Source organism: Nasonia vitripennis (genome assembly GCF_009193385.2).
Source record: "Nasonia vitripennis strain AsymCx chromosome 4 unlocalized genomic scaffold, Nvit_psr_1.1 chr4_random0008, whole genome shotgun sequence".
NCBI lineage: Eukaryota > Metazoa > Arthropoda > Insecta > Hymenoptera > Pteromalidae > Nasonia > Nasonia vitripennis.
In genome coordinates this window covers 444,068-468,524 of record NW_022279644.1, presented here as the reverse complement: position 1 = coordinate 468,524, position 24,457 = coordinate 444,068, and the positions used below count along the sequence as shown (strand labels likewise).

General features: G+C 38.3%; 1 protein-coding gene across 1 annotated transcript; it reads left to right on the top strand.

Annotated features, from left to right (window-relative positions):
* The first annotated feature begins 15,158 nt into the window (after positions 1-15,158).
* LOC107982136 lies at positions 15,159-15,674 on the top strand. The gene has a single exon (XM_016989615.2). The coding sequence runs from the start codon at positions 15,159-15,161 to the stop codon at positions 15,672-15,674; it is 516 nt and encodes a 171-aa protein (XP_016845104.2).
* Positions 15,675-24,457: the final 8,783 nt, after the last annotated feature.

Here is a 24,457-nt window from a genome sequence, read left to right as displayed (position 1 = left end):
TAGTATATTTAATATATATAGCGAGTTTGAGTGCAAAAAGTTCGTTCAAGAAAGTATGAAGTGTCATATAAGGTCACTTCGTATAAAAATTAGTAAAAGTATGCGTATACTATATACATGATGATGAGTATGATAATATACAGTTACAGTGCAATTGTTTAATATAGTTAGAGTAAAAACAATTCATATTTTCTTAAGATTTAAGGTTATGCGGAGGGATAAAATATTAAACATACGTATATATAGATATACATATGCTCAGTGATGGCTTAGAATATAGTATATTGAACATATATAGTCATTCTACAAGTATTTCATAGAAGCAAGTGTGAAAAGTTTAGTTTTTCAAGAACTAAGTATGGGTATAGTGAAGAAATGTCAGTTTCTACCTTTATTGCGACACACAAATGTACAGTGCAAAATACTGCACGCGTTTAACAAAAAACCGAACAATTTTATTTTTTTTCTCATTATATTACGCATCGACGCGAAATAATTTGTTTCTTTCCACATTTGTACGAAATCGCACACAACGCATAAAGACGCCAGAGAGCGCTTAAGCAAAACGCGAACAAAAATTGTAACGTTATAACAAACAAACCGAAAAACAATAAATAAGAGCACATCCACACGCACATGTGGCCCTCTATATACGTAAATCTCTGACGGTTAGTGTTATTTCATCATCTGACGGTGAATGGTCTGGCAAGCCAGGCAAGCCTGAATATCTTTTTTGTGAGGAATCGGCAAAGGGAGTTTCTCCCATCTTCGTGGGGGTTGTGTATCGTCCACCTCATGCTCCTTTCTTTCAAGGCTCTAACTTTATAGACCAGCTAACAACCCACATGCACAACTACTCCACGAAGGTTATAATGGGAGACTTTAATTCTGACCAACTCTCCTCATCTGAAGACGCCAATTTCATCAGGGCCTTCATTGATGAAAACTCCCTTTCGTCTGTTCCCTATGGTGCCACGTACCACAAACAGGGTTCTGACATCCGACTTCACTTGTGTCTAATCGATGAGCAGGATCGCCTGCTGTCATACTGGAAGACAGACGCACCTTTCATCAACGGACACGACCTTATCACGGCCACTCTCGACGTACAGATTCCACGCTACGTACCTACCACATACTCTTACAGAAACTTTAAAGGAATCAGCGCCGAGAAACAAAGGGACTTTCTTAGCACATGTGACTGGTCATCTCTCACCACGTCATCACTCGACGAAATCATATCTATACTTAACGCTAACCTAACGAACGCCAACAATCATCTCGCCCCATTGCGGACTGTGACACCAAGACGACAACGTCACTCGTGGTACACCACGGCTCTTCGTGACCTTGTATCCGAGAGGGATAGACTTTACAGGCGTTTCAGGGACTCTAGGCTGGATTCGGATCTCCGCATTTACAGATTAGCTAGAGACTATGCTCACAAACAAGTCGAGGAAGCCAGGCTGAATTATTATTATTCACGCCTGTCTACCTTGACCGACGTTGCCGAGATCTGGAGAGAGCTGGAGAAACTTGGAATTTCTGCCACTAAGGCCCCATTACCATCTCGATTTACCACAGATGAACTCAACAGGCATTTCAGCGCGATCTCCAACGATCCGTAGGCCCCTGCCGTTGAGGATTATCTTCTCACCCTGGAAAGTCTTGACCTCTCGGAGCATTTCGAGTTCAGCACCATAACGGAATCGGATGTGTTGGCTGCAGTATCGCACTGGTGCGCAGGCAAGTCTCACAATACCTTGAATCAAGGCTCTTACTAGACAACTTTCAAACAGGCTTCCACACTGGCCACAGCACTCAGTCTGGCCTAATTAAGCTAACTGATGATGTCAGGGTCGGGATAAACAAAAAGAAAGTGGCACTTCTCTTCCTCTTTGACTTTAGCAAGGCGTTTGACACTGTATGTCACATCCGGCTCCTGAGAAAGCTATCCACCTTCGGCTTCTCAAAGCAGGTCATCCGCTGGTTTGCCTCCTACCTCTCTGGGAGAGAGCAGGCCGTTGTTGGTGACAATAGCGAGCGTTCCTCTCTGCGGCGTCTTAACATCAACGTCCCGCAGGGGTCCGTCTTAGGTCCATTGCTGTTCGCATTGTACATCGACGAGATCGGTTTCTGCCTTGATTCCGATGTTTCCCATCTTATCTATGCGGATGACTTGCAAATTTACAGTCAATGCCACCTCGAGGAGCTTGATTCTTTATCAAACAAGATGAGTGTTAATGCTGAGAGGATAATGGGCTGGGCTGCGCAAAATAAAATGTTAATAAAACCAAAGCAATTGTCCTGGGCTCCCCTTATTACATAAATTTACTTCCCTTAAAAGCTAACACTTTCAGTAATATCAGGTGTCCAGGTCAGCTCTGAATCCTCTGTGCGTAATCTGGGATTGGTGCTTGACTCTAAACTCACGTGGAAGGAGCACGTTACACAAGTGTGTAAGCGTGCTCACTCGCTAATGTACAGGCTCTACTTTTTCAGAAAGAGTACCAATCTCAGGTTGCGCAAGCATCTTGTGCAAGCGCTCCTATTTCCGATCATCGACTACTGTTCTCTTGTATACTGTGACCTGATGCAGGAACTCGACTTAAAACTACAGAGGCTCGTGAATACGGGAATTCGGTAATCTATGTTGTAAGGAGAGATGAGCAGATCTCCCCGTACAGGCGGAAGCTGCAGTGGCTAACCACTGCCGGATGCAGGAAGTACTTCACAGCTTGTATCCTATGTAAAATGTTTAACTCGGTCGTACCATCATACGTACTGGTCTTTTTTGACTTCCGCGTCACACTCCGACCTATGAGGGGCGAGGTGACACCTCTGAAAATTCCTGCTTTCGCGACGGAGACGCTGAGGAACTCGTACCATATCAGCGCTTCATACTTATGGAATAACCTGCCATCACACATCAGAAACACTTCATCCACCGTCACTTTCAGAAAACTTGCTAAGGATTACTTTTTTCAACTCGAAAACACATAACTCGCACACACTCCACGCACACGCACACACCTATTTTCTCGCTCATTCCACCTTCACTATCGCCACACTCTCACACTATACATACTCTAAACATGCCTCAATCTATTATCTGTTGTTTTTTCTTTTCTCACTTGTAATGCTGTAAACTTACAATCGTACAATATAATGTACACAAAATAAAACTAATCTAATCTAATCTAATCTAATCTCTACCTCCCTCTCTCTCTGCTGAATAGACTTAAACTAAATGTAACTAAAACTAAGGCTATCGTCCTGGGTTCCCCCTACTATATAAACGCTCTACCTTCTACTGCTAACACCTATATAAATATAGGGGGAGCCCAGGTCAACTTTGAATCATCGGTGCGCAACCTGGGTCTGGTGCTTGACTCCAAACTTACGTGGAAAGAGCACGTTACACAAAGGCTATAGCCGGGTTACTATGGTGAAATGGCCCCCTTGGAAAATGTATATATGTTATATACCATTCGATGGGGGATAAAAAAAAACTCCCATAGCCAAATTTTTAGCTCTCTGCCTAGTGCGCATGCGCAGTAACGTCGATAAACGTGTTTTTTTGATTTTATTTTTTTCTGAAGTCCCTATAGGATAAAAATTTTTTTAAAAATTCACATTGGTGTATTTTTATGTCATGAATAACTGCAATTTTTTTGGGATTACATAACCTCAAATATCGGATCTAAAAAAATTATTAAAGTTTTCAATCGATATTTTGACCCCCTTGTTTTTGAGGTGCAACTTTTTCAGTAGACTTTTTTTGTGTACTTTTTCCCGTTCTTTACGATGGCACTAACGTTCTTTCCTTAAAAATGGTGGCACAACTCGATTTGAGCCAAAAACTGATTTTTTTGCCATTTTTTCACGTTTTTAGCTGGTTATGTTACAATTTAGTTACTAAAGTGACTCCTTTTGAGTAGTTTTGCATATCTTCCCATGAAAACATAATCAAATGAAATATTTTGTTCGCTCCAAGCCGTATTTTTTATATTATCTTACGTTTTCAATGATGGTCTTATCAGAATTGTGATGTCACCTTATTATAAAACTGATGGCTAATGTTATGTTCTTTTTAAACGTTCTGTGATTGGTCGAAAGTATTGTCTCTGTCGCACTTTTTTGTTTATTGTTTATTTTTTTTTATAATAAAAGGTTATGCTTGGCCGCGCGGTTGACGCGGCGGCTGCAATGCAGACGATCTGCGTAGTGAATGGTCAATCATAAAATTAAGAATTATCAGGAGCATAAACAAATAAAGTATTTTGATTTCTTAATTAATTAAACGATGCGCAAACCAATGGCCAACATTGTTTTTTTCAAAACTAATTTTTTTTTTTCTTACAATTGTCTATATAAGGAAGAAAGTACAATACGTCCCGTCCCGTCCCGTACCGACCCCGGGACATACCGTCTGAAATAAGTCACTTTTATATTATTGGCTAATTCTGTTCGATAACCCAATCGACGGTACAGAATTAGCCAATCCCGTAAAAACAGCTTATTTCAGACGGTATGTCCCGAGGTCGGTACGGGACGACGGACTCAATTGTACTTTCTCCATAATATACTAATACAAGTGAATGGTGAAAACGCTGTTAGTATAAGTTTATAACTTTTAAAGTAAATTAAAATCTAGCAAATAAAAATTGTTTCGATTTTTCTTTTTACTATTTCGGCTTTTGACTGATAATTGATAGCAATACTAGAAAAAATAATAAAGTAGTTAAGTATTTATTTTCAAATACATTGGAGTTAGTTGGAACCGAAGGCTGACGCGGCTACTTTAAATCTTTCTGCTGTTTACTTCAAAACTAACAATCTTGTATATTTAAAGTGAGTACTATATATTTTACATATCTTTTAAAAAAATGAAGATTTAACAAAGTTTTTCAAAAGTTTTGACATCACAGATTATATGCTTTGATATTAGGGTTATATGTATTTCTAATACATATTACACAATAAATTAATATTTTGTTAAATAACTTCTTTAAAATCAAAACCTATTATTAATATCTAAAATGTTATTTTTATGCCGACACTTTGAGTTTTGAAAAAAATACTGTAACCAACCTACTGATAAATAAAAAATCTCCCATGTATTTATAATAAATACACTTGTATTTTACCGGTATATGCAGAGTAAGACTTATTAATGGGTAGAAAAATAAAATTTTTATTATAAATTCTGTAGTATTAAGAGTAATTGTATCAAAAATAATGACAGATAATATAGTAATATAATAATATGATATAATAATATAATAATATGATATAATAATATAATAATATAATATAATAATGTAATAATAATAACAGATAATTATTAGACCTTTTTATACGCTAAATAAGAAAAACATGTTGTGTACGTTATTAAATTCTTGCATAAAATCAAAAGTTTAAACCAACATTAAATTATAAACTGTTTTAGTACTCGCATAAAGATCTGATCTTATCCTAAAACAAAAATAGCAATCAGATTTTAAATCAATAAGCTAACAAAAAAGTAATTAATAAAAATGAATTTTCAATCCTATAGATATAGATATACGTACAATGCATGTAAGGGGAACGAGTCTTTATCTATTTAACTTAACCAATTTAGGCTAATCACATAAAGTAAAATGAGAAATTAGTTAAACATAAAGTTGTTGAAACTATTAACTAAATAAAATTAAGAAGGAAAAACATTTGAATAAAATATGACAATAAACTTTTGCTAGAAACGGATTTGACGATTGATGAGTTGCATGTTTTGATGTAATGCGGTATATTAATTATACAAGTATGATTAAATTGATAAAATATAGAAAGTCTTGAACAATAATTAATTTGTTTATGTATAAAATACTGTCAAATTAATAAAAAATGCACATAAATATCTGCATATGACTATATATGATGTGATTTTTACTATAGTTAATTATTATGAGATGAGAAAAAATATTTGGTTTTACATAAAAACAATACATGAGAAATAATAAAAATGAAAAATAGAACTAATAGGATATATATCCATAAAATATTTCAAAATATATCTCCATAAAAACTTTTTTCAAAAGTAAAAACCTTGTGAAGAAAAGGACTAATAAAAGTAGTGAAATCTATAAATATAAAAATGTCAAGTAAATTGTCTTTTTTTGCTATACGCATTTAGATATTTTTTGGAAAAGCTGGTTTCAACTTTAATTTAGCTTAGCGCGTATAGTAAAAAAAAGAACACTTACTTAACATTTTTATATTTATAGATTTCACTACTTTCATGACTTTTTCTTGCCAAGGTTTTTACTTTTGAAAATTTGATAGACAACAAGCTACTATTGCTTTAGATTGATCTCATCGCACATATAATTATTATATGTACATAATATATAATAGCACAATCGCGTGTCACCGAGTAGCAGACCAATCTCGGTAAAGTAGATTATAACTGCTGTAACCACTGGCGTATAATACATCTCACCGGAAGTCACGTGACTGGAGGAGACAAAATATTGGGAGAAGAAACTCTGACGAAAAGAAATTCACCGAGCAAATTTTCAACTTGCAATATTAAGTTAATATAACGTAATATATTCGAATGAATCCTTTTAAAGATGAAAGATTCGCTTAATATATTTGAAATAGATATCAACAGATTGCGCATACGCGTAATACTAATGATTTAAATGCAATCGAGATTTTTGTTGGAGGTAAGAAAGCCTAATTTTAAAGTATTGTGAAGCAAGGCGCAAGCCCTGCTCACGATTTCGATTAGAATTATAAGCGCGATATTTAAACGTATCATTTCATTACTATACTACACTATACTATTTCATATTAATATTATAAGAAATTAAGTTAGAGCAAAATAAAGCATAGGACGTAAAACACACGCATATTTTAAACCTTGTCACTCGAGAAAATAGCCAGCGTTCGCCCGAGACAGGGCAATAAAATAAATCCCTAAGCTTAAGCCGAGAAAAAGAGCATGAAGCACGCAGCGACAGACCACCATACGCAGCACATCTGCAAGAGCGTCATAAAATGCAATTAAAGGCGAGCAAAAAGATGAGACCCAAAATGTCCCGTACAATTGCCGGTAAAACCCGGAAAGCGTCGCCACCTAGAAGATTAACAGAAGACGCGGGGAAAATGCCGGCAGAGTGACGCACGGGCCCAACGCCGCTTCCTCTCCACCGCCACATCAGAGCCCCACCTACCCTCCTCGACGGGGAAATCGAGGGGAGTTCTCATTGGCCAAGACGAAGTTTTCTTCCTTGGGACCTGCCACTGCACACATTGGACGAAGCCGTTTCTCCGCAGATCGTCATGAACAGCAGATCGTCATGAACAGCAGATCGAGTCTGACAGCCAAGCGTTCAAGTTCTCTAAAAGCACCATATTTTCTATAACCTCATATCTTTGTACATCTCGCAGTTGAAGTTACAATATACATAGGAGCCAGAAGGTTATCCGAAGCTCCTCTTTACCTAAACTGAAACGTCTTTTCCTTTCTTGCACTCCATCACCTTGGATTTTGCTTACAAGAGAGCTTTCTAGGCTCGTTCGATAATTTAACGATTCCGCCGCCGAGTCATGTTACTCCCTCTCACGACGTCGCGAGCTCGGTCAAAATACGCGATATCACAGTATATAAGGTCGCCCTGTCCTGAACCGAACTTTGTCCTTTCTTGCCAGTGCGGCGCTATCGCGCCTCTTGACTCATAGTATATGAACTAGCAAAGAACGCTCGCTTCGCTCGCGATTTACATAGTGATTAAAATGATATTCAATCATTCGATGTGTCATTATTAAATATACTGTTAAATATTAGATGTATCTTCGATGATATTTAATTTTTGTAGAACGTTTTTGAAATGATTCAATTAAATTGTCGGATTAAAAAATTTCAATTAATCTAAAAGCACGATTTTAAAAACGTTTCATAAAAATCAAATGGCGTGGTAGCGCCACGAAGGCGAGTTTGAGAAGCAGACGAAGCCGCAGCGCCCGCGCTACTATTTACTTCTATGTTGGGGTTTGCATTTTTCAATACAAAGAAATAAATGCATTTCTTTGTTGTCTCTAATATATTTTGATTTTATCATGTTTTATTATGCCAAACTATGATTTTCAACAAAAATATTGATAAAAACAGTTACCTTTGATATACTACACGAGTGTCTCATTCACAAAATGCTCAAATCAAATCAGCTATATACAGATGGATATTTCTTTCTCATCGGTTTTCTGCATGCTCGCTCACATGTAGTTTTTAGTGTCTAGGTGTAGAAATAATTCGAGGGCGGTGACTAGGTGTACGGGGTGGCCGATGACGAGGTCTAGGTTGGTGCTCTCCGTAATTTTTTATGTCTATTAGAAAAAAGCCATGTTCGAAAGGTGCTAAAGATGCTTATATTTTATTTTTAGGAGAAAAATGAAATACTCAAAAAAATTACTAAAAAGGTTAGGCGAGTTTGATATATTCCGCAACGAAATAACAGATAAAAAAGAACTGAGATTAACCAACCAAAGTCAAGTTTATTATATTTAATCATAATGAAGCAACAAAAATTTTTTTGGTTAATAAAGGGCTTACTTAATAGTTTTGTCCTTTCGGTTCCTAGTGATAGTTATTCCTAGGAACTCTTTGGGTTGTCCTAGGAACTTTATGTCAAATTTCTTGCTCAGTTCTTGCTGTATGTCATTAATGCGGTTTTTGTCGTTACCTGTTAACAGGATATTAACATACAATAGCATTATGATAAATGTTTTGTCCTTTGAGTAAACAAATAAACACGGATCTCTGTTGTTAGTTTTAAAACCTAACTGCTTTGCGAATTCTGTAAAATGAAGATTCCAATTCTTCCAAACCATATAAAGATTTACGAAGTTCCCAAACTTTTTCGTGATCTTCGAAACCATCCATTAAGATCTCTCTTTTGATGGGGCTGTGTAAAAATGCAGCCCTTACATCCAATTGCCACATTTCATAGTCGTGTTTATTGGTATGCGAGGCGTGAAACAGGAGCATTAGTTTCGCACAGATCATACATATTTAAATCCTTGAATCCTCTGACCACTCTTCTCGCCCTGTAGTCTGGATATTCAGTGCCATTGTTTCAGGCTTGCCGGGCTTGCCAGACCATTCACCGTCAAATGATGAAATAACGCTAACTGTCAGTGATTTATGGATGTAGAGGGCCACACCTCCTTCGTTTCTGTTTCTGTCTCGTCTGTACAGTAGGAAGTCGTCCAGTGAAGGGATGGATGTTACCTTGTCGCTCAACCAGGTCCCAGTAACAGCTATTACGTGGAATGGAGAGCGAGTGGATAAGAAAAGCCTGATTATCTCAATGTGACCCGTAAGCGAGTTCGCATTAAAATGATAGACTCGTAGACCTTCGGACAGAGATACCTTAGAACAGGATGAAGACGTGGCAGATGAGCTTGATGGTGGGTGTGGTGGAATGATGTGTGTGTTGTAGCCTCAGTGTTGGACGATGTTGGCAGCGGGCGGAAACCGGGCTAAAAATGTCTCCAGCTCGGTATCGGTGGTGATGATGGTAGCACGCTCGCTGTCATCGTTACAGCGCATGTAGAGTCTCCCATCTCTGACGAAAGTTCGGCAGTCCGGCCTCCTCTTGGCCTCCAGCCTAGCCCTTGTACGCAGCTTATGGACGTCTGAGGGAAGCAGCTCATTGATGTTTATGAGCCCTTGATGGTCAGGACTCAGAGCTTTAGCCTCCTCCAGCAAGATAACGTCCAATTCGCTAGTGTGTAGCTTGCGTTTCCGGGCTTTGGAGACGACGATCGAGCGTGCAATCGCACTTGAAGATAGGGCGACGGCTAGTGGTGGCAGTCTGCCTGGCGGAGCTGTTTGTAGCATCAAGCCTCCCCATGGTCCTGACGGATGCTACGTCTCTTGTGAGGACCGTGGGGCCAAGCGCGTTCATAACAGAGAAAGCGAGGAGGTGCAGCGAGGTTTCACGAGTATAGTGCAAGCCCGTGACAACGACCACACTGTTCGAGGTCTGCTCCTGGCGCCTCTTGACCTCATCCAATTCACTGCGTAGGTGTTGTTACTCTGGCCGAGCGGGTCGGTGAGGGATTTCTCGATGTATTCGCTGATGGTGGTGCTGACCTCGTCTTCTTATTCACCGGCTGCTGTTGTTTGGGAGTATTCTTGCCTGCTGCTGTTGTTGCAGTTACTCCTGTTGCTGATGTTGCAGCAGAGGTGGATTTAGTCCTCACTTTGGCACCCTTGGCGTTGTTGTTGTCTGCACATGGGGGACAGGCTATAATCTGCCTATCGTTCACCACGACAGTCTTGATGTTGATGGTGTTTTGGCAGAGAGAGAGAGAGAGAGAGAGAGAGAGAGAGAGAGACAGAGAGAGACAGAGAGCTATGTTGCTTTTGCTATATCATTGTATGCGTGCCTTACATTCATTTTTAGTTTTTTTTTTATATTAGCAAACTCGATTTCGACTTTTTATTTAATGTTACAGTGCTTTCGCGTACTTTATCTATTAGGCTTTTCTTTCTTTAACGTTTTTATACGGCTTGTACAGCGCGACTCTATATTTCTGTTAAAACTTTTAGCCTTGTCTAACGCATTCACTTATATACCGCACTTCACGTGTTTTTTAACTTTCACTTACTGGTGTCACCCTTCCTTTGCCACCTGAATCTGTTGCCAGACATCGTGAGAGAAGACCTTTTCTTGATTCGGACGTCCTTCAGAATATCTCCTTTACTCGTGATCGCGGGCGTGTAAAGCTGATGAGTTTTCAGGAACTTTCACTTTTCACTTTACACTTGTGCGCGGTGGAAGATGTGTAAGGGCGTATAACCTGTTGGAATAATGCAGGTATACACGCGCGGGTCAAGTGAATAAGGAATAATAAAGGAACAGATACACAGTTTTAAGAGAACTATAAACGTGGCTTTATTAGATGATCGGATAATGTGAACGTGAACAGAGAAACGTGGTTTGCTCGGAGAGCGTCTTGTCGACTCGAGAGTTTGACAAGAAGTAAAGCGGCGAGCGCGCAGCGCCGCCGAGGTCCGCAGTGCGTCACGTCGTTGGGGATGAGGATTGGGGTGCGCAAGCATCGGTGGTTGGCGCTATATTTCCAACACTTTATCTACTTTAGAATTATACACAATGCCCATAATGCTCAGACTGATTTGATATATAATCTAATTCACCACGAAAATGAAATAAATGACCGTCTTGTTCGACGAGGTGCAGCTGCAAGTTATTTATAGTCTTGACAGTTACTGGCAGGTAAATAATAGGCGTACTTCAATATTCTTGTAGCCTGGTGAGACAGTTGGAAAAAATTTGTGTATGGTGTGCACCTTATTTTCGATTATGTATGCCCCAGAAGTAATATTACACTATAAGAATGGTTACTGGCAAGTTGGATTTGTGATCAGTATTTGGCAACAATACACGACTCGTGAAACCCAATAATTTTCCAATAGAATCTTCTGGCTAGAAATCAATTGATTGATTACACTTGATAATGCATCGAAAGGTGTGATTGTTCGGCTTGAGTTTAAGAGTTATGCCTTTTGGTGTTAGCGCCTCTTTCAAATTTTGTCTCAATGTCTTCAATTTCATAGCTACAGGTAGGCAAAATTATCACTCCTCCTCCAACGTAAAACTTGTTATTGCTGGTATCAATATTGGGTATTGAATTGAATGTCAACAACTCTACAAGTCTGAGAACGTAGTTTTTGCTTGGCGACAGTTCAAGTGGTGGAAAATATTCAGCTTCCAGTACAGATGAGGTTCTAGATAAGCTCAGTGAATCTTCCAGGACTACTCGAACAGTACTGACTACAGCTGAAGCATAACCAACACTTATATATCATTCAGCAGAAATTTTAGACAAAGATGGACACACTTGTAGCTGTTGTAGTCCTGATAATTCTCTTGATTGTACTTGACTCCGCTTACATTCAAATATTCCACGGGATCCTGAGGTATTTGTAAATTGCCAAAACTGTCAAAATACAATACATCGTTGCCTCGTTTTCGATAGGCGACTCAATGCAAGCCAGGTCCACTTTCATCATGAAGATTGATGATTGCCGATTCACCATGGCGTGGTCCACTCGTAGGTAGTGCATTTCGCATGTAGACACCTCGAAAATATGGAATTTTTAAGATGCAGGCATATTTGAGAAGATTAGCATCGGTTAATGCACGTTGCGGCAATTTGAAGTTTTTTTTTCTTAAGCCTTGTCAACGTTTCAAGTACATACCATAACCGTCTTTGTACGGTTTAAGATATATACCCTTGCCGAACGCTTCCATTGTCTTGTTATGTTTTTGACTTTCCTCAAGCTGCTGTTTAGCTTCACTGCCTTAGCGATACCAGCAGCGCCATCTGCCAATGCACTTGTCGCACTCAAACCAGCAAATATTGGAATGAGAAATGTTAGAAATCTTCCAATTTTGGATGGGACTGGCAGCACACGTGGAACACGTACACTTTTCTTTCCTCCAGCCTTGTTTACAGCTTGACGAGCAGCCTTGAGTGCGCTACGAATGACTTGGCGAGAGTCGTTGCTTAGAATAGCAGAGGTAGAAGCAGCTTTGATTACTCTAGCCAGTGAAATAGATGGTTTTTTTTCTTCGCTTGTCGCTTTAGACCCATACCAAACTTGGATTTCACCTTCGGGGCACTTGCTATAGCGAAAAGCAGCTGCTTTTTCACCAACTTCCGCGTCTTTCGCCTGGACTCGCTGCCAGGCTTTTGCAACCAAAATCTTATCTGCAGCGTTTCTTGCTTTAACGTTTTCTCGATTCTGTGAGTAGGCAATGTCGTGCTCTTTGCAAGCTCTATTGAGACCATTAATTCCAGGATCCTCACGTGCTAATCACTTTGCTAGTTTAGTACCAGGTCCGCAGTACTGATATCCTGGCAGATATAGCTCCACTGGAAGTTTGTTGATATGTGTGTTTCTTAAACCACGGACTCTACGACGTCGCTGCTTATGCACGATCATGGTGCATGAGAGGATAGCTCTCGACTGACTTTGAAAGCTTATAAGGGTTCTATAGCTGCAACGATAGTTGTTTCCAAACTTAGAAAGCATCTACATGGATTTTAAACCGCACAAAATCAGGCAACCAGTGTCGAATTTCGATACTCTAGCAGAGGAGCAAAAAGTGCCGAAACGTCACGGGGAATCACTTCTGGAGAATATACGATCAGTATTTTGCGGACCATCAAATTGTGGTGAAACGAATAATCTGCTACTTCTTAATACGCATCCCGATGGTCTCAAGTTTGAAAACGTGTATATCTATTCAAAGTCGCTAAAACAGCCAAAATACAGATTCCTCGAGCAGCTTTTGCAACCTTTGCCTGACATACGGTACTTCTCTTTCAGTGAACACGATACAGTTGTAGCACCTGATGACATACTCCCTCATTCAGTTATGGTTTTCGACGACGTCACCTGTAAAAGACAGGACAACATCTGAGCCTTCTTTTGCATGGAGAGGCATAAAAACGTAGACTGCTTCTATCTCTGTCATTCATACGCTTACGTTCCAAAACATTTGGTGAGCGATAACGTGAATGTGTTGATAGTTTTTCGTCAAGATGACGTAAATCTTAAACACATATACGACGATCATGTGAATTCTGATATGATATATACAAATTTCAAAGCTTTATGCTCAGCGTGCTGGTTAGATGCTAAACATCGATTTCCTTTTATCGGTAAGGAGCGAGCCATCAATGATGGGCGATATAGAAAAGGTTTTGATTGCTTTGCCACAAATTTATAATGTATAGCAGATGTGAGTAGTTGCAGTAGACTGCGATTCGTCAAAGAGTCAAGATGGCAGACTTTTGGCGTGAAAAAGAGATTCTTCAGCAAATTACAAAAGCTAGAGAATCCATCAGACGAAATCATAGATTATGAAAGCAAGGTAAAGCTAGCATGGAAAAAGCTTTGGGTGAGACTTCTAAGCTAATCGTAGACCCGCTAGAAAAACTAGTGAGAGTGAAAGAAGAGATTAAGCCAGATATTAAACAAGAATTAAAAAAAGAAAAAAGTTTTGACGATGATATTGATGATGATGAGCAAGATAATGAGGATACGCTACTTAATGAAAGTGTTGATACATTCGAAAGTGCTCAAGAGGATAGTGAGGAAAGAGCGTAAAATAAAGCACAAGCGATTGCTGTTTTTGAAACCAAATCGTCATGGGGTAGATGAGAAAGGCACTGAAATGAACAACAAGTATCTGTTGTCGTTGAATCAAAATCGCCAACGATATCTCGATCAGATATTTGAGATTTGTCAAGAGGTTTTAAATAAAAAATATCCAAAAACTGAAGGATTGCAAGACCTGCTTTTTAGAGTACATCCGGATGAGACATTGATTAAGCCTGATGATTTGCAAAATTATAAAAAGATTCTCGAAGCTACAAACGCATATAGAAAACATTACAGTTACAACCAGCTTATACTGGTTGTGGGGAAAGACTGGTAGTGGGCTACTACCTCGATATAAAATTGCAAGAAAAGGCTCTCTCATGGACTACATATATTGGGATGATCCCAACGAACTAATTGATCGTCTACGCTTGCTCATGGCTGAACATTTAGCTGGCAATAATAAATGAAATTCATTCTATCGTCGAAGAGTTGCGGGAAGCTAAAGTTATACATTAACTATAGTTACAAACACATTGAAGTCAGTAGCAAGATGAGCGTCGGTGTTTGGACGTCAGTCGAATCGCTCTAAAGGTCGGCGTGGTCCTTCTGGCGTTGGCTATAAACTCACTGCTAACGGCCACTACGACATGTAACGTAACAGAAGTACACCAGCCAAACGATGCGGCAAATTTATCAATTCTCCAATGTTTAATTTATACGGAGATCCGTATTGTTTACGAGATTACAAGTGATCTGAGACAATCAATTGATGCTGTAGAATTAGCTATACAAATCGTCAATGTTGAGAATGCAGAGAAACTAAGAAAAATAGATTTGGCTATAAGTGAATTATATAATATTCTGCTTAAAAATTCTCAGAATAACAATGACACATCAAAAGGCTAAACTAGTAGAGAAACTTCATAAGTCAGCTTGGCGTAATTATCAACGTCGAAGGTTCATAATGCATGACTTGGATGAGACATGGCAAGCTGATCTGGTGGAGATGCAGCCTTACGCACAAGAGAACAAAAGCTACAAGTACCTTCTAACGGTTATCGATGTCTTCTCAAAGTACGCTTGGGCCATACCTTTAAAGCAAAAAACGGGAAACAAAGTTACAGCATCCATGAAATCTATTCTTGAGCAGGGTCGTGTACCAAAGAACTTGCATACCGATCGAGGCAAAGAATTTTACAACTTATTGTTTGAAGGTCTTATGAAGCGGTATGGCATTGATATCTACTCAACATACAGCAACCGCAAAACTTCTACTGTTAGCGCTTCAACCGCTCGCTCAAAAACAAGATGTGGAAGCAATTTAGTTTGCAATTACAAATGGCTTGATCTTTTACCTGATTTACTGGCAGAGTACAATAACAGCAAGCATCGCACTATCGGTATGAAATCTGAAGATATCAGCAAGAAGAATAAAATTAAGTCCTTTAACGTTTCTCTCACCAAAAAAAAACAGAAATAAAGCTAAATTTAAGGTTAGAGATGAGATGCGAGTGAGCAAAATAAGGCAGGTATTTGAGAAGGGTTATACACCCAACTGGTCGACAGAGATTTTTACTATTTATCCAATCGTGCCAACGTATCCTGTGCCAACATACAAGTTGAAAGACTATCATAATCAACCCATAGCTAAAGGTTTTTATGAAAAAGAACCCCTCAAAGCCAAATATCTAGACGTTTATCTTATAGAGAAAGTATTGAAAAAGCGTGCAAATCAGCTTTATGTAAAATGGTTATGGTTTGATGATACACACAATAGTTGGATAAATAAATTAGATTCATAATAAAATTAATTTGGTATTTTTATTTTAACATAATACAATTCATTCTTCATTTGTTTGCATAATTTTATAATGTCCCCAAGGTAAAGTATCAGTTTCACCTCGTAGTAAATACCTTTTATCATCGTATGGACTTAAAACTAACTTTACTTGTTTTTCACTAAATACATTATGTGTGTGAGAACGAATGACGCATTGTTCACGAGACTGCGTAGACATGTTCTGTAAACACTGTATATAATCGTCAAAAGTTATTGATATTGTACTGCAGCGGTTTTCACGCCTTTTACTTTATTCACTTTGTCTTGACCTTCCACTCGAATACTGTACATTTTACTGCGCAAACCAACAAATTCAGTCATGATGCGTCCGTTGCATTCATCTTCCATCAAGCCAACTTTCTTGTTTGTCTGTGGCCTTCCAAAAATATTGTCCTCCAAATAGTCCGAAGTGTCAAAATGATCAATGTTCTGCTTTATAACATCATATATATCTATATTACGTAATTCATATATTAAACCATCTGTATCTACATACGACAGCTTACAATCATCACCAAACTGCTTTTTCATATAATCATAGTGAAAGCTGTATAGTAAAGTTTTTGATAAATCAAGTACACAGAGTCCTACATAAATAGGTTTATCCATATTAACTTCGGTTTAGTCAGTTCTATAATTGCCAAATTTTCGTCTAGTATGCTGCGACTGTGAAAAATAGGTTAAGCAATAAGAGCTTTGGCACTGTATCTTCCATCCCATTTAGTTACTATTTTAAGGTCCACTCACTTTCTCACGTTTTCCATAGTTTTGCCAAAAACTGCATTATTTATCAACTTGTAAAGATTCTTTTAAAACTCATTTTTCGCTTGCTTTCGCATGCTGCTGTTTAAATCTATATAAGTTTTAAGCCATGGTCTCTGATAAAGCTATAAGACTCTATGTATAAGTTGAAGTTGTAACCCATTAGCCAGCTTGCTTTATATTTCGATAATGTAGAACATATCACTCTTTAGAGTATAAAGTCGTCATGAGCTTTGAGTACGATGAACCTGGTGGCTTCGAATGCTGAGGATAAAGAGGCAAGACTCTATAATCATCGCGAAGCTGTTCTGGATACTCTAAATCCACTTTAAGAATGTAGCCAATTGGTGAATTGTCATCTACGCTGGAAAAATCGGTTTAACTTATTGCCTTCTCTGTCATCCACTTAAACCCGCCATATGGTAGTGATTGTTGCATTGCCCACCCATAAAAATTATTAACATCGAAATACATTAAATATTTGATGTTTTTGTCATTGTCATAGTTCGTTCCCATGTAAATATTATTTGCTTCAGAATAACGGTTACAACATTGACTTATCCCTCCCCTTATTCCACGCTTGATAAACATCACTTTGTCAATGTCAAAATTATCCTCGTCAGTTTCTGACTTATCACCGCTTTGCTTTGTGGTTTCTTCTGAGTTAGCCTTGTCCTTGTCCAATAATGCTTCTCTTTTTATAGCTTTCCTAAGCTTTTCGCGAAGGACATCAAACTTTTCTGTTTCTTCCAAGTCTACTCCTCTCGCAGCTAACTCATGGATTATTTGTTGTTTGTCAAGCTTCTAAATCCTGCCGGTCCTTGGCTTGTTCTCCATTAACTATGCCAAGAATATGTACCCGCTAGAGCACTCTAAACTCTGGTTACACTTTTTCGTTAAATGCACTCTTATTTAACGGAAACTGTTCTAACTTGACCCGTCGCTCAAAAAGCACGCACTAAAATTCTACTTTTATCCTCGTCGCCAAGTTGAAATATCTTGTAAGGTGGTGCAGAGGTAGATTCGGGGTAAATGGCATGGGAGATACAATTAATATTAGACTCGATTAGGTATTATAATAACTATATATATATATATATATATATATATATTAATATATATATATATTAATATATATATATATTAGAGTAGATACATATGAATGCCTGGGCGCTACTTGTCTCTAGGCCGGCCAGTTATATAACTCGCACCTAACAGATATTGTATACATATATCACAATATTTCCCCTTTTTTATTCAAAAGTCTCTGAGATCGTCGTAAATCGGCCGGGTTCTTACACTGCAACAGTTGGTTGACGTGCCGCTTATGTACTCCGTTATCGTCTGTTTTAACAACAAATGTGGATGGCGAGGTTTGTTTTATTCTACTTTCATGTGCTCGTTTTTTACCGTGAGCCCTAAAACTATCCAACATAATGGAATCCCCTGCTTCAAAGGTCTCGCATCTAATTCCTGATCTCGCTGTTATTTGCGCCTTTTGTTTGTTGTCTACGCAGTCTAATACGTCGTTTGGCTTTAACAAATCGAATCTAGTTCTCAGTTCTCGTTTGTACAACATAAACGCGGAGCTCGTCCCCGTCGTACAGTGCGCAACACTTCTATAATCGAATAGAAATCTATTTATTGCAGCGTCCAGCCTCTCTCCCCCTTAACTATTTTTGCCACCTTATTTTTAAACGTTTGTAGAAATTTTTCAGCTGTACTGTTTGTGGCTGGGTGGTATGATGGTGAGAAGGTGTGTTTGACCCCGTGTCTTTTCAACAAACATTGAAATTCCTCGCTACGAAATTATGATCCCCCATCCATTACGCAATGCGATGGGAATCCGTGGCGCGTAAATAGATCTAGAATTACTTGCACTAATCTATATGCTTTGGTATTATTATCGAAATTACATATTACTGGCTACTCACTATGCGCATCAATTACAATTGAGAACATGTTTCCAAAGAATGGTCCCGCGAAATCGCAGTGGATACGACTCCACGCTTTGTTTAGCCACGGCTACGTTGTAAGTAGAGTGTTCGCTGGTTTATTTCTTTCTATCATGCACACTTTACAATCTTTTACGATTTCCTTAATCATACGATCCATTCCGGGCCACCAAACATAAGGACGCGTAAACATTTTAGTCTTTACGACGCCTAAGTTAGACGCATGTAATTCTTTTAATATCGGTATTCTCATCGACTCTGGATTACATGCTCTCATTTCCCAGCAAAGACAACCTCTTTTGACTGCAAGCTCATCTTTTTTTCTATAAAACAAATTTTCTTCTGCTGATAATTTGTTTTGTTCAGGGCACGCGCTAGTGGTATATCTAATTACTGCACTTATCAAGTTATCTTTTGCACTCTCTGTTTAGAGCATCTGCCGTCAAAAGTTGTTGTGCTTTCGTTGAAATAATTAACGTTTGCAAACTCGGTGTCTATTATTTCAGTGTCATCCTTCACAGGCAACCTCGAAAGTGCGTCGCAGTTTGCATTCGCTTCTGATTTAACATGTTCTATCCTATATCTAAACCCTGATAAGAAATATGCCCATCGTTGCAACCTGTTGTCTGCAGTAATAGGAATTCCTTTTCTCAGTCCTAAGATGAGCTGCAACGGCTTATTGTCCATGCGCAAAATAATTTCTCTCCCAAATATGAACCGATAAAAACGTTTAAAACCGAACACAATAACCATTGCCTCATTGTCTATTGTTAATCTTTTCAACTTACTTTTTTGAATTCTTTTAGACGCGTAGGCTATTGGTTTTTTTGTACCATCTTTGCATTTGTGCGATAAAATCGCAGATAATCCATAGTCCGACACATCGCAAGCTAACATGACCTCTCCTTTCGGATCGAAATTTGCTAATATTCTCGGAGATATTAGCTCGTCTTTTACCCATTCAAACGCTTTGTCGTGTTCGCTTTTCCATTCGAATGTTTTGCAATTGAACAAATCATGCAGCGCTTTCAAATTAGCCGATCTGTTCTCTAAGAATCACGCATAAAAATTGACTATTTTTACATACATTTACTTTACTTAATGCTTTATGCAGTCCTTTTTCATCAATGACAAAACCTAAAACTTCGATGCGCTTCTATATGAGTTTACACTTTTTTACTTTAAGTCTAAGTCCGCAGTCTTGTAATCGCTTACAAACTTCTTCCAATCTTTCCAAGTGTTCCGCTTTAGTTTTACCCGCCACGTAAATGTTGTCGAGATACGCTATTATTCCTTCGAGGCCTCGCAAGCACTCATCCATTTTTCGCTGTACATCTGCTGGCGCAGGAGAGACACCTTCCGGAATTTTCGTATACCTGAACAACCCCTTATGCGTTATAATACTTAACAATTTTGAACTTTCGTCGTCCATGGAAAATTGCATATACGCGTGTGCCAGATCCAATTCCGAAAAATACACGCCTCCTTGTGATTTCGCGAAAATGTCATGGATTGTGTGTAATGGGTATTTATTTATAACACAGCCCCACAATAAAAAAAAATTGTAAATCCCAAAAACTTGACCACGGTACTTATATGTTTTTGGGATCGCTGAATCCGAATCCAGGGTCATTATAACCCCATCAGATCTTAAGTCAAGGTCAAATAGGGGTCAAATTATCAAAATACATTAAGAAAAGACTAAACCATGGTATCTTGGGGTTTTTGGGGTCGCTGAATGCGAATCCGGGGTCAGTTTAACCCCATCAGAAATTTCTCAAGGTCAGTTGAAGGTCAAATTATCGAAATACATGAAAAATACACTAAAACCATGGTATCTTGGGATTTTTTCGGGCGCTGAATCCGAATCCGGGCTTATTACAACCCTATCAGGTCATGGTCAAGGTCAGTTAAAGGTCAAATCATAAAGATCCATAAAAAGTAAAATCAAACCATGACATTTAGGGGTTTTTGGGGTCGCTGAATCCGAATCCAGGGTCAGTATAGTCCCATAAGGTTATATTTATGGTCAGTTCAAGGTTAGTTTAAGGTCATGGACGTAAAGAGAGTGAAAAAAATAGTTATAAACTGAAACAATGCAAAAGGTAATGTAAGCCATAAAGCAAAGAACAATATATATGCAAGTACAATCGTATCCTTTAAAACTATATCATAGTTTGCTGCTCCTTCATTTACTTTAAATTTGTTAGAAGTATATGCAATTCAATAAAATACCCGTAAAAATATTAAGCCCATTACTCTTTTTTATGGTAACGAACTATTTTATTGTCAAATGATCTACGAAGTGGATTACGCTTCCGCTTATATTTACGTCCCATCTTCCTTGGTACCTGCGCTTTATTTCCTTGATATCTTGGTGAAATCTCTCTCCCTACTCTTCGCTGTAATCACCTAGGTTTTCTGGAAACTCATCAACATGCGAATATAAAAAGTGTAATTTTAGATTCATTAGGCAGTCTTCATTATCGGGTGTCTCTCTCAGTGTAAGTCCGAAGACGATTGATTTTGATTATCTTGGGTTTGTGTTAAGGTCTTCTTTCCCAAAAGGTTTCCAAAGTCATGTTACAGTAATCTTCATCTCACTTGTCTCACTTGTATTTCCTACTTGATACGAACGGATATGAATATGCTGTTTGTTTGCCCCCAGGGTACCTCCACGTGGTGACGGTGGGAAACGACCGATTCTTTTTTTCGGTCGGCTAAACCCCTGGGTGAAGGCTTTAGAGCCGTCATGGCAGACAAACAGCAAAAAATTACGATGCAGGGATTCGGAATCCCAGTATCGGCGGCTGGTCAGGGTGAGCAAGCGGGCCCACAGGCGTCGTCATCGAGCGACCGCAGCTCTTTGTTAGTGGGAAACTTGGCTTTCGAAGAGTATAATACTACAAGAATTTATCACTTGAGGTCTGGTGAGCAAGAATTCCTTATTCCAAAACGGGATAGTTTTTGTTACATTTGTGGCAAGTATGAATCCCCAAAAAATAGAAGAAAAATCAATCAAAATATTAAAGAGCAGTACAAGAACATGTTTGACTTAGACATGAAAATTGACGAATTTGATTGGGTTCCTAAAATCATATGCGGAATATGTAGGAAAATGCTACAGAAAGGCAAAAATGGTAAAACTGAAGTAAAAATGAAAGTGCCTACGATATGGAAGGAACCTTTAAGGAAAGAAGACTGTTATTTTTGTAATACGAATTTGCATGGAGTTAATAGTAAAATCAAGTCGCACATTAATTACGCTAACGTTGAAAGTGTCACGAAACCTATATATGAATCGTCAATTGATAAAAGAGAAGATCCACTGGATTACGTACGTAAGTGGAAGTATGGATCTTGAGGAAAATTTAGAAAGACATGATAAAGATGAAATGATAGAAGAAGAAATGGAGGAAGGAGATGTTATTGCGGAAGAAGAAAAATCGCCTGATGAAGACAATGACGTTGCTAGTACAAGTGATACAAGTGACGAGGAATACATCCCCTATAATGCTAAGAAGGAGAAAGGTCCACTTACACAAGAAAAAGTGAATGTTCTCATACGCGATTTGGGCCTACCAAAAGAAAATACTAATGAAGCTGGAAAAAATCAAGTTTCTTACTACCGAGACAGAGATAAGAAATATCGTGATTATTTCGCTAAAGATGAAGAATTTTTCTTAGTTTACTGCAAAGATATAGTTGGGTTGATGAATTGCTTCAAACATGGACGTTACAACCCCAACGAGTGGAGATTGTTCATCGATTCGTCGACGAGAAGTTTAAAAGCCGTTCTGTTACACAATACAAATGTTTATGCAGCCATTCCCATAGGATATTCGGTAATACTGAATGAAGAGTACTGTAACATGAAAGTAATATTAGACCGAATAAAATACAATGATCATAAATGGCAAATATGTGGGGATCTTAATAATAATAAATTAATATCCTTGCTATTTATGTGAATGGGATAGTAGGGATAGAAAGAATCATTAAATAAAGAGTGTCTGGCCCCTTAGAAAAAAGTTCGAACCGGGTTCTAAGAATATAAAAGAAAAGCCACTTATTGATCCATCAAAAATTCTTATACCACCTCCTCACATTAAATTGGGACTTATGAAACAATGGGTAAAATCTTTAGACAAAGATGGTAGCTGCTTTAAGTATCCGCCAAATCACTTTCCCAAATTAAGTGATGCTAAAGTAAATGAAGGAATTTTCGATGACCCTCAGATTCGTAAGATGATAAATGATGAAATTTTTGCTATGAAAATGAATCATACAGAGAGAGAGAAGCATGGTTATGTTTAGAGGACGTAATTAAAAATTTTCTGATGCGCTGATGACAAAAGTAGATGATCATGATAAAAGAATTACGGCATTAGAACAGGATACCTCAGCAAATTCTAAAGATTTAGCTAGTCTTAAAGAGCACTGCGCCAAGGGGACTAAATATGCTGAAATGAAAGTTTCAGGTATTCCGAGCACGTGTACACTATCGTCGGCTGAATTAGTACAAAAGATTTTTGCGAAGTTGAATGTTACTAATGATTTATCAGATGTCCGTAGTGTATGTGATTTTGACAATACTGGACGCTCAAACAGTGTTGCCAACTCGCAGTCACAAGTACAGCGTGTGTGTTCCGCACAAACACGCGTAGTTTGTATTAGATTTAAGAGTATTTGTGTGCGGGATGATATCTTGCGGATTAAGCGTCAGTATGGACCATTAAAACTAAACGATATTTTCCCGAGCGGAGGCGATTCGGTAATCGAAATGCACGAAATGCTGTCACCGTTTATGCACAATCTACGCCTTGCAGCTAAAACTCGTGCAAATTTGTTAGGCTACATGTATGTATGGGTGCGTGCCGACAAAGTGCTAGTACGTAAGAGCGATGGACCTGAGATTATATCTATTGTGACCTATAGCGACCTTGAACGCATTATATGACGCCAGACGCCGTGTAGTACTAATGCCGTCGATGTTTCTTCGACTTCATGCGTTGATCTGCCAATTAACTCGATGGCAAAGAGCATTCGAATCGCTCACGTTAATGCCAGCTCGGTCAAAGCTAAGTCCTTCTTTAAATATTTTTAAGGAGCGCCTCTACGAATATCTCACATCCTTACCTCAAAATTATGTATATAGATGATTCTACAGACACTAAAAGTGCTCAATATTACTACTTGTAAGCACTTATTCTATTCTAGTGAGACCTTAGGTTCGAATTATATTTTCCCGTGCAATACGAGGTGATATTGTACGTTATAATGTAGTTTAATAATTGACTTAATATTTTAGTACTATCAGCATAATTGTAAGTCTAAGTTTAAATTGAAATTATATTATATTTATTATTAAGTCATGTTAAATCGCAAATTGAATGATCGCAAGTCGTCAAATCGCACTACGCTCTTTATAATATGCGAATCTGTGACAGACAAGCTTTAATTCTGCCAAAGACATGCCAAATACCAATGTAATTGCCTTGCCATTGATTTGAAATTTTATTTTTGTAATCATTCTATGTATTGCTTACCCCGCCCCACGGCCCTTGGGCTATGGCGTTAATAAATCTGTTATCATTCATTCTTTCCTTGTGGACCATAGAAAAGGAAAGACTCAGGTTAGGGGTTTTATTACAGAGACTAGACCAGTATTGCTATTGAAAGTACTATTGGAAATTAGTGGGGGAT

What these genes read in the sequence shown, in the direction of transcription:
- LOC107982136 (XM_016989615.2), top strand. Translation starts at nt 15,159, where the DNA reads ATGCATGACTTGGATGAGACATGGCAAGCTGATCTGGTGGAGATGCAG.